Source organism: Mytilus galloprovincialis, chromosome 6 (assembly GCF_965363235.1).
Source record: "Mytilus galloprovincialis chromosome 6, xbMytGall1.hap1.1, whole genome shotgun sequence".
In the NCBI taxonomy this organism is placed as follows: Eukaryota; Metazoa; Mollusca; class Bivalvia; order Mytilida; family Mytilidae; genus Mytilus; species Mytilus galloprovincialis.
In genome coordinates, this window is record NC_134843.1 from 64,060,291 (window position 1) to 64,073,083 (window position 12,793).

Genomic DNA, 12,793 nt, shown 5'->3' on the forward strand with positions numbered 1-12,793 from the left:
TGTTGTTACATTGTTATCTGAGAAAAATTTAAACTGTTAACTTTTTTCAACCCACTGTGTTAACTGATATCAGCATTTTTGCATTTGTTGTTAACTGTTTTTGCCAAAATCGAGGTGTTGTTAACATGTGTTAACAGACCCGGCCACCCTTAAAAAATTGTTTGTTTGGCATTGCCGACCCACACTATCAGCAGGTGGGTAGGTAGGTAGGGATTTTTTTTTTTTTTTACATTTAAAAGCTTTATACATGTAAATCATGAAGTCTCTAGACCAATGTTGTCTAAAGCATTGCAGCATTGTTGTGTGTACATGCTGGTGGTTTCTTTGAACGGGGTCAACCGTCAATGTCACATTCTACATCATATGGATAATTTCATGTAAGACAGTCAGTTTTGTTGGCAGAGTTAACCAAAGGACCCAGAAAAAAACACAGAACTGAGGCAGGAAACTGACAAATTAACCATATAAAATGTACAATGTATGACGTGAAAATTGAACTTTTATTGTGGGACTGCCAATTGAACAGAGGCCTGATGTCACATCTTGTGGTCACAGTTTGGTAAAATTACCATAAGTTAAATGGCTCAACCACTACGGCTCCTTGTACAAATGGACAAAGATTTAAAACTTTTATTGTTTGCTTTGGTTTTATAAACATCACTTTCTACACCGTATGTAATTTCATGGCAGTCAGTTTTGTTGGCATACTATTAAACCGTAGTACTTGAAGGAAAACGGCGGCAACCTGCGGGAAGAAACTGACTAACCTTATCACATTTGACATGAAAATCAAACCTTAATTTTGCAACTGCCCAACTAGGGCTCAAACCAATACCTAGAGGCTAGTAATCATACATGAAAGGTGTGACGATCTACCATACAAACACGCCTACTGCCCCTGATAAGTTTTGAGGATATAGGATCTGTACCAAATAAGGATAGCAAAATATTAAAAATTTGGAAGGTTGGCACAAATAGACATGGTGTTTATACTAATATTATCCATTAGTGCAAGGTTTTTCAGGGCTATAGGTTTAAAACGTATGATAAATTCAAAATCAAATATGCAGCAGGACAGACAATTTTTGCAGATAAATAAATTATGGGTTGTAATGCTTGTTTGATTAACAGAAATCTGGACATTGCATTACATGAATACAGATAAATTAATGAGCCCTTAGAATTGTGGAAAAGGAAGGGATTTTATTCATCACTAGTACACTAGATACATTTATAAATATGTTTCTGTCAGTATCTTTTATGTTTTAAGAATTATTTTATTCATGTTAAGAAGAAAGGCAAGAAAAGGGGGAAGTACTTCAATTGACACAAGATGCTAGTCTTTAAAATATTTATGTTTTGTACCAGGCTAGCATCTACTGGTACAAAACTACTATAAACCTGTAAATCTGGGACCGTTTTGGTCTATGGGCTTTAGTGCTTACAGCCATAATTATCTTGAATGCATCATTGTGGTTCTGACTATAGTAGATACTTTGTTCTCTGGTTCAAGGGAAAATAAGAGCCACGCATATTTGTTCTGTGATGTCCCGGTGAAAAACTTCTATCTCATGAAGCGACAAAGTCGAGCAGAAATCATCTGTTTCTGCTTTTAGCCTTTACAAAAGATAAAACTTGAGTCCTCTACAAGGTCTCTCAGAACGTTTCTTTCAAAGAATAGCTAAACATTTGATTTTTGATAAAATCCATCTCCCTTAACCAATGCATTGATGCTTTCCCCTGCCGGCCTCTTTGACATTACTTTTGGCAAACTTTTTCTATTCCATGTCATTTAAATGTTTGCTCCCAATACTGTGTAAGGCAAGCGCTTTTAAGATCGTGATTTGAAATAAGTAAAGCCAGGAACAAACTCGGCGGATACGATCAAATTCCGGCACAATTTCGATTTTTTTTTAAATAAAAAAAAATAAATTTCTGAAACGCAAATAAAATTATTTGGGCGGCAAGTTTTTCAGTGGGTCGGGCGGCAATGCCAAACAAATGAAATTTTATTTTAGGCCCCCCCTATTGCCCTCTCTTTTAAAAGGTTTTGTGTTTAATAAATCAGTGTTGGCAAAGTATTACCCGCCCGGGAATTCCCAGGTGGGAAAACCCGGGTTTTCCCGGGCTGGGCAATACTCCCAGAAATTGGTAATGGTGGGCATTACTGGGCAATATGATTTTTTAAGCTTTTTTTAACACAAAATAGTAAAGACTTGTTGTAGTTTCATAGTATTACAGCTAAATACATTCTTTTTATTCAGATAACTATAATTGACAGTCATTTCTAGAAAAAGGAATATTCAATTTCACTTGTTTTTCATTAATTCTATATCAATGTATATGTAGGCAGAATACAAGATTAGCACATTTAAGGAAGGATACCTTGTTAATTACCAAGCATTGTTTCAATAATCCAAACTTTGATAAAATTGCTTTTTTTTAAGTGAATTGTCATTTTAACATTCATATTGAAATTGATGATATTGCTAAATAAACACACTAAGGGGTCATGCCATTAACCTTTGAAGAATTGAAAGGGCTGATTATTGTTACATAAACAAATCTGTGTTCTAATTTGAATAATTACTTATTAATTAATGACAGTACATATATACATTATTTAAATGTATTTTTTTTACATGTAATTGTTAATTCTTAATCATGTTAATAGGAGTTATATTTATTTGAAAAAAAAAGATTTTTTTGCTTTATATTTACAGTTTGACCAATCTAGACACACAAAACCAGTTATAAATATCTTAACTGTATTACATGTGTTTATTCACTGAATCCTCTATAAAATTTAGACCAGTATTTTATATTACCCAGTATTGCCCAGTATTACCCACTAAAACCCAGTAAAACCCGGGTTTTCCCAGTATTTCCCACTGGGCTGGGCAATACTCATAAAACCCGGGTTTTTGCCAACCCTGTAATAAATTAATGTTTAAGTTGTGTATTGCTTTTAAATAAAGAGGATAACTATATAGATTTTATTGTTTCACTTTAAAAACGATGAAGATACATGTTCCTATACATTCTACAAAGCGTAAAGGGTTTTCTTAATTAGTGTACGTTTTGATCAGAATTAATTTGATGAAATGAAAAATGAATATATTGTCATGATCATCATCAAAGCCCTAGTTCAGTCATCACACGGTCACCAATTTAACACGTCACAAGTTAAAGATATTGAAGCTTGAACCAGCTCTTACTATCATTCAATTCAGCTGCACTATTCCAAATCAATATGATCACTAGAATGGCAGGTCTAATTTCAGCAGGAATTACATTCAAGTCTGCTTTTAAATAGTGGAGCGAGTTGGTTATGTTTGCAATGGTATAACTTCGCAGTTGTACAAGTTAAGCATGCAGCGACTTTGGTAGAAAGTAGTGTGCCCTTTATTATTATTATTCTACATCATCATGTACATGTAGCTAGAAACATATTGTAGCGTTTTACACCAGCATCAAAAATTTCCCCGTTAATTGTTTGAGTCAGCCTGCGCTGTGACTGTGAGACTTAAACTTAATTCATCACATCATGTTTTTAGCAACATGCATGACATGTATATATTATTCTCTTTTTCAAATGTTTACTTTTACATAATTGTAAATAAAAGGATAGTTAATTATCATGTCTTTTTCATTGTTTCTGTGAATATATTTTTGTAAGTTTGAATCTAATTCAAACCAAATTTTAAAACACAAAACAACGATACATGTATGAAAATGATGAATGTATATTAAGGATAAAATAAATGTTGCATTATTTATTAATTGGGTTAAAAACAAAACTTTACGGCCTCACATGTACTAAAGTCATTTAAAAGAGTAAATATCTTTTAAACTTTAATTTCTTTTTCCTGGTTTCACAGTTGAATGAAAAGGAAACATTTGTTTGTACTTGTACAACAAGATGCATATATACATGTGTCCAAATACATGTACATTGTACAGTGGTCTCGTTTGCCAACAATAGAACGGCCCTGACACAGTTTTGGCAATGTACAAGTTTGTAAAATTGCGTTTTGTGTAATTCATTTCTTATCAGAAAGTTAAATTCATATTTATGACACCTGATGATTGCCCAGAAGTTAATCAATTACAGTGGGTTAATCTTCAAAGCTGTTTATTATAACTAGATATAGTTAAAACAATGCACTTTGTTGTCACAAGGATTTGTATAGCAAGTTAATAAGCAGATATTTGTTTATTAACCTCTATTTTTGGTCATTAATAATTTGGAAATTAATTTTGGATTTACTTCCCCTGTTTTACAAATGTAGCTAATTATTACAAATAAGTGCTCTTAAAATATTATCTTTCATTGAAAATAGGAATAAAGTACAAATTGAATACAAAATCATATAAGAATGATACCTTATGGATCAAAACTTTCTTTTAACATACAAAAAAATATATATTGCAAATTAATTTTGATAATAATACTTTTTTTTCAAGCAGGGACATAATATATTAAATAGGTTGTCTTCCAATTTAATGTTACATCAAAGTTAAAAACTGACCTACAATTCATGATCATGTTTAAGATAGAACTCATGATTTAGAAACTCTGTAACATTAGATATTTTTCTATTGGTATCCAGTTTGTCAAATATAAATTTCCTGTATGTGCACTACAGCTCAGGTGGATTTAGCTTTGTCCACCCGTCCACAGTGGTAGTGGGCACTGGGTGGGCAAAATGTCTAGCTTGTCAACTCTGCCCACCCATAGGAGTGGGCATGCAATTTCTTTTGTTTAATCAAAAGACTTACAAGTACAATCAATTGAAAAAGCAGATAAGCATTTGTAATCAATATTTTTACAAAAAAAAGAGATTATACATGTAGCTGGAGTGGGCAAAATCCAACTGGGGCTGTTGTGTATGTCAGATGTTTTTATTACCATAATGTTATTGCAGCTTAAAAGAACCTCTAAAGCTACATACATGTACAAATGATGTATTGTTCAGAGCTAATAATTAAACTGTTATGCTGAAATCTAAAAAAATGACTTTTCTAATGCAAATTTTATAGAATAAATAATCAAAACAACAACTAATGCATATTTATAATATATTGTCAATAAATACAGTAAAAAAAACAATATGAACTTGTGATAAAAGCTGAGATGCATGTAGATACATACAGAAACGTAGACAATTACCGTAGATACATACAGAAACGTAGACAAACAAAAAATAAGCAGTGGCGCCTTTCCTGTAGGCTGTACATGTACATATAAATGTACATGCATGTACATGTATGCAATGCAACATACATGCCATTATGGACTAGCTGAATGTTCTTCATGTTAAATTTATCATCTTGAAGTTGTTTCTGGTTGTCTTTTGATGCCTTTTAATTTCTAATGATAGTAAATTTGAGTGATTTGAAGACAAGTTATATATTCTTGTACATGTATTACTAAAAAAGACAGTGACATACATGTATACACATATAAATATAAAAACAATGGAGGACATGCAAAACACTTTTATTTAATAATTACATTCAATCATGTCCATAAAGCCCTTTTCTTCACTTTGTGGGCATAGCAAGCTCAACCCCTTAGCCTGCAATTGAGTAGCTGTATCACTGCACTGACTGAAGCTAAATGTATTTCATATGTCTTGTGTATAAATATATAGTGCAAACCTACAGGTACACATTTATCTAGAATAATGATTGTATACATTTTGTACATATTATATATGATATATAAACATGAATGTCTTAATTCACATTAAGTATTTAATTTTCAGATGTCATGCATGGTCATAAGTACATTACATGTGCAATGTAAAACATGCTTTGACCCAAATATGTCAACTTATGCAAGATGGTAACTTCAAAGAAATCTCATACTTAAAGTCACATGTACAAATGTACAGATGTTAAATTTAATTAATACATGTACATTGTAATATTAGTAAATGATATCATAAGATGATATATATATATGCATGCACATTTTATCTAAAGAAGAATAAGTGTTTGTCTATCTGTCTTTTAACTATATTTGACATGTGATACACATGTACATTGTAAATGCAAATGTTCATGTAAATATCTTCTCCTTCTATCCCTTGTATGTATACAGTTTTACTTTAACGTTGGCATGGGCTACCATAGGTGGGGAAGGGACAGCCAGCAATCCTTATGGAGCTTCATACATGTACATGTACATTTAAGATACATGTACAATGTATATATAGAGTACAGAGTTACAGAAAAGAATGGGTGGACCTTAAATAAGGAACTTTTCTTGGACCTTCAAATTCATGATTAACTGAAAACCAGGGTTTCAAATGTAGCTTATAAATAAAAACATCATTTAAAAATCTGGGTATTTAATTTAGACCCTAGAGGAGTCCTTTTAACATATTAAGACACTTCAAATAATATGTCTTCATGGGAGTTCTTTCAAGTTCATGTACAGATTTAATAAAACTAATCTTAATCTTATTGTATTACAAAATTCAACAATAAATGTGTATGCACTTTAAAAATAAACATAGAAAAACATTCATAGTCTTACAGAAGCCGTGTTTGAAACCTGTCCAACATTTTGTTATTTTGAGAATGAAAAGTATAAAAATATATCAACTGTAAGCTGTGTGGTTAATCATGTTAATAGACAAACCAAATGATCTACATAACTACGATTACAGGATTGAAATTTTTCTAGATTATCAACGTGATTAAGATCTTGTTATGCTTTTGTTTTGATGAAGATTCTGGTTTGCCAATCGGATGAGTTGGATTTGTTGATAACTGATAAATTGCACAAGGTTTACTTCCGCTGCAATCATTTACATTGTATAAAATATTATAAATAAACTTGGTTTACATGGTGAACTGACAGATCTCTACATTCCATTAAAATCTTTATGCAGCAAGAGTGTTTAATGTCAGATCTGCACCTTAACTGATCATCAGATGGAGTTACATGTATATTGTAGACTGCAGGTTAATGGCACGTGGAGAATGATACATGTATAAATACCAAAATATGTGTGAAAGCGCTAAGATCTGACACTTTCTATAAAAAAATCTGATACATCCAACAAAAGTTAGTCAGGTCAAACTAATAAATCATTTATAATAAATGTGTAATAAGTGAATAACCTTTGGAATTGCACTCACAACTGATAAATTAGAACACATCAAGTTTAACATTTGCAATTTACATTTATTTAAATTCCAGGTGTTCTTTATTTATTTTTTAAAGGGGGGGACATGTTTGATGTTGCAGTTGCTAGATACATTTGTACAGTGCATATTCCTATTTTCACTTTTCCCTCATATTGACATACATGTACATAATATAATATATAACTAGCTCACTCACAGAGTAAGACATTTTTTTGATACATTTATATTATTTTGTTTTCAGATGTATGGAGTTTAGGAGTAATTCTGTTTATGTTGTGTTGTGGAGAGCCACCATTCCAAGAAGCCAATGATAGTGAAACATTAACCATGATACTGGATTGTAAATACAAAATGCCAGTACATGTATCACAAGAATGTAAAGAGTAAGTCACCAAAATACTGCCCTACTATTTTTGTGGGATTGTAAAATACATTTGTTTTTGTAAATTCACTTATTCAAGTGAATCTTTGAGAAAAATGTACGGGAGATTATTCAAACATTATAATTAACTTATATAAGTATTTTTTTTATGCCCCACCTACGATAGTAGAGGGGCATTATGTTTTCTGGTCTGTGGATCCGTCTGTCCGTCTGTGGTTCCGTTTGTCCGTCCAGGTTAAAGTTTTTGGTCAAGGTAGTTTTTGATGAAGCTGAAGTCCAATCAACTTGAAACTTAGTACACTTGTTGCTTATGAGATGATCTTTCTAATTTTTAAGCCAAATTAGACTTTTGACCCCAATTTCACGGTCCACTGAACATAGAAAATGAAAGTGGGAGTTTCAGGTTAAAGTTTTTGGTCAAGGTAGTTTTTGATGAAGCTGAAGTCCAATCAACTTGAAACTTAGTACACTTGTTGCTTATGATATGATCTTTCTAATTTTAATGCCAAATTAGATAATTACCCAATTTCACGGTCCATGGAACATGGAAAAGGATAGTGCGAGTGGGGCATCCGTGTACTTTGGACACATTCTTGTTTTTACTTCTTCAAGTAAATAAAGACTTGTAATGTACAAGTAGTACCCCTGACTGACTATTGGTCTACTCTCTATTTTGTCTGTCTGATCTGTTCTAAGTGATGAAAGTTTAGATTTTAAAAAGGGTAGAAACCTTTGTCAACCAAGGTCATAATATAAGTTATATGGTTTGCAACTGAGCCCCAAGTAATCCATTCATTGTGGTTAGTAGTGAACTGTAGTAGTGTACATGTATTGCACAGAGGACTCTTACTGCCAAGTTTGTATAAAGATAAATAATGAAATACAGTAATGTTAACAGATGACATACCAATTAATGTTAGACCAGATGTCAAGAACTCCTTACGAAATATATATACTAACCCCATACAACTTTAAAAAGGAAGGGGGGGGGGGGGGGGTCACCACTGGATAATAAAACTTGCTGTGATACTATTAGTGGACAACATGTAGATATGAAGTATGGAACAATTGAGTGTTGTACTCCATGGGTTTTGCCCACAAAAGTACATGTACTCTTAATTGCCTACAAGAAATATATACCTGGACCTCAAGACCTGAAAGTACATATTGATATTCTGATGGGTTATATATATGTACCAATTTTTGTTCATTGAGGAAAATTGGTATTTTTGTGCATATTTGATATTTGTTTTTCAAAATTATGCAAACATTCAGTCTATACAGAAAACTTTATCCAGTACATGTACATGCATGCTGAAAACATTTTATAATGAATGTGTCATGCAATTTACAGGGCTATTTTGAGAATGAATTGTTATATATGTATTCAATGATAAACTAGATACATGTAATTATAAATTTGATATAGGAATTCAATTACACATGTTACAACTATGAATGCTTTCAGGACTATTTGTAATATATATACTAATTATGTGTATATTGTTTATTGTCAAACATTTGTTTTGCTCTTTGGTCATTATTGGCAGTACATGTAACTGAACTTGTTTTATTTGATTGATGATTCAATGATTTTAAACCTATTTTGAGTATTAGAAAAATAACTTTTCATTTAGTTTGTTACACATGGCTTAACCACTAAATATCAACTATAGATTGTATTTTTAAAGAAAGTCTCTGACACCCACTAGATTTCTTTTGACCATTCATAAGTCTTATGATTGCTGTTTCATTTGCTTACACATTTGTACCTTATCTTATTTGTCCCCTACTGACAAAATGACTGATGAAGGGGACTTTAGATTAGCACTCGATCCATCTGTCTGACTGTTCATAAGCCAGTCTGGCAAATCAGTTTCCACACATTTTTCTTCAGGCTTGAAGACGTTAATTTGATATTTGGTACACAGTTTTATCATGACAATTAGTTAAAGATCAAGTTTAAATTTTGTTCTGGTCTAATGATTTTGTGCAGGGATATATATGGTCCATGGACTGATGGAGTTGTTGGACTTTAAAAATTAACTCCAATAATCAGTTTTCACACTTTTTCGCCATGCATGGAGATATTGACTAGATATTTCTTATATAGTTTACATCATGACAAATTATAGATTATATATAACTATATGTTAGCAATTTGTTCCAGTATAATGAATTTTAACTGGTTGGGGACTTAAGGTATTGCCATGTGATACTCTCAGAAAGCTTGTTCTAATTGAAGATTTTAAAGTTAGTTAAATATTCCATTGCCCTGTGTATAAATATATCCTCTAGTATATACAGAACAATACTGGATGAATCACTGAAAGACTGAAATAAACTGGTGTTAAAACATGTCCAGGACATTTCAATGTTGTACATGTATCAAGTCACTACATGATTTAACATTGGAAGTAACTGACAGGCCTTTCATTTTATACATGTATATTCAATTAGACAAATAGATTAGTATATTTTTATGTCACCCCTACATGTATACATATATCTACCACTGATGTTTTAGATATAGCTGTGACAAGTGAAAATTGGAATAGAACATATTAAAAAGATCCATCCCTTTTGAATATATATGTACATGTACTATACATGAAAAGAGTTGAACTTTGGAAATAAATGTCAGAACACTGATCTGAATTTTGCAGAGAAATTCTAAATTTTCATATCTAGCTAATGACCATGAGGACCATTCACCACAAAATTCATGGTGGCAGTGTCAACAATTTGTTAACGTTTGCAATTGTGATAAGGTCATTTTGAGAGAACCCCTAATGGTAAATCAATGCAATGGCATACATTTTTAAAAGAGTGCATGTTACAGTCACCATCAACAGATATTGGGCTGAAAATTTTAAGACCAATTTTATGAGTTTTTTTTGTATTTCATTGAGCCAAATTTTATCCAGTTTTCACTACATATATATGTATCAAATTCATGTATGTATATGATAATAAATTTATTTCCCAGCTTTGACTGAAAAAACAATGTTTTCCAATAAAAAACAAATGTAAAAAGTCCAAGATGAAGGGAGTTACCCTACAAGTACATGTAATTTATGGATATATGATATTGATTATGAATTTAAAGGGTTTAATTTTCCAGATCATTAAAACATATATGTATATATTAATTCAATGACAACAAACATATAACTGACACAGTTATTTTCAGTTCATGTATACTAATGTTTAAATAATTATTCAGGCCAAAACTCTGCAACAACTGTCATGACTGTTCAAAGATCAAACTGTTTTGCATCCAAACAATAATTCCCAGGACATTAGTAACATCAATTTGATGATGAATTTTAGAAATTTATAAGCTGATATGTGATCTCTCTCCTAATAGTTGATTCAGATCAAAACTGATCTCCCTTGTCGTCCAGACATGAAGTGATTCCTATTGATATAGCTGGAACTTGAAGATTAAGTTCAGTGGTACTTGAGGGATTATTACATCTCAGTACAAATATTCTTGATAATTTGGTTTTTAGATTGCTATTCAATTTTTCATTGGTCATGGTACTACTTCTAGAGAGTCATAGAATGACGTCAGCATTTAGAAAAAAACACCTGATTTATAAGTAAAACTGTGTGTGTTAATATGTGCATGGAAGTCAATCAATATAATACTTCCATGATAACCGATATGTGTAAACATTTTCTACTTATAAGGAATCAGGATTTCTTTGCTCTTACTTCTTTATATGTTGCATGCTCAGTGGAAAAGTACTAAATATTGATTTAAAATTTTTGATTTGACACCACTGGGGATCAAAGTCATCAAACCCTCAACTTCCTGCAATGGAGGTGAGATGGTACTTAAGCCCTACAAGGTGGTTATGACATTAAGATATTATCATCCTTCATACACATGATATGAAATTGAGAAAGGAAATGGGGAAGTGTCAAAGAGACAACAACCCGACCATAGAGCAGACAATAGCCGAAGGCCACCAATGGCTTGATATATATATATTTGTGACTTGATATTATAAAGCATCTACCAACAGATTGAAACCCAGGTGAACAGACTCTAGACCCCTCCCTCAGTTCATAAATAATGTCCCTATCATTGATATCAACTGTGATACGAGGAGGAGTATATGAATGAAATAACACAATCCTCAGTCAATATCCAGGATTCTTATCTCTTGTTGAAAATTGGCAAATAAAATCTTTTTGTTATGCAATCATTTTAACAATTTATTTGCAGACATCTTTCATGTAATGCTAAGACAAAATATTTAGTAGTTCAAATTAAAACAGTGAATCAGAACTACACTAAACATTGTGATAATAAAAAGCATGTGAAAAGCTCTTACAATTTCCTAATCTATGCATGAGAGGTAAACAACTGAAGGGGTTTTTATGGAAGACATGTCTATATCTCTCTATAAGCAACATTAAAAGTTTATGACTGACTGACTTGCTGTAATGTTTTGCCACACAATTAAGATCATCAATAGGTGAGCAGAGGAGGTCAATATTTGTTTCCTCTAAAATATAGAAAAATACATAATTATATCTAGCTCAGGCTAAAATATTTGCAAACCCCTTCATGGCATAATACTAGCTCACTTAGTAGTTACAGGCACTTATACATTGTACAGTACATTCCGGTTATTTGCATAGCCTATTTGTCAGACGAAATTATGCAATAAAGCGGAGTATGCTTATATCCGAAATGCCAAAATACGGAGTCAAATAACATCAATAGTGCAGATCAGTAAAGGAAATCCTGAAGAAAGATGAACGTCCATAATCCACTTACAACATATTGAATGATTATTTATTCTAATAAAAGTTATTTGACTAGTGTCATGCATTTTATTTCATTGTTTATTCATTCAATAAAGTTTATAAACACATTTAGTTTTAGTTTATTTATGTACCGACTTTTCCTTTACCTGAGATACGAAAATAAAGTTATTCTAAAAATAGATTTGTTTCTATGACCCGGATGTACAAATTATATTGTTACGCTTTGATTAAAACAAACTGATGAACAATGCTACACAGTTTATAATCATTTGATACAATAAATGTGTAATGAACTGCCTTTAATATGCAGTATTTACCGATTGCACAGTGATGTAACACTGTTACTTTAACCTCGTTAGTTTCGTATGCAAAGCAGTTAACAGGTAATGGGGCCCTGCACGGGTTATTTGCTGGACACGAGTGTTGAAAGTGAGAAAATATTATAATTTGAAGATAATATTC

At 31.9% G+C, this 12,793-nt stretch overlaps 1 protein-coding gene across 3 annotated transcripts in view; it reads left to right on the forward strand.

Moving 5' to 3' along the window:
• Positions 1-12,793, forward strand: part of LOC143080089 (MAP/microtubule affinity-regulating kinase 3-like) — a 40,339-nt gene that overhangs the window by 1,770 nt on the left and 25,776 nt on the right. For all 3 annotated transcript variants that reach the window (XM_076255768.1, XM_076255769.1, XM_076255770.1), the window contains exon 2: positions 7,406-7,547. In XM_076255768.1, coding sequence (XP_076111883.1) covers positions 7,406-7,547 — 142 coding nt within the window. The remainder of the gene's footprint in view (positions 1-7,405; positions 7,548-12,793) is intronic.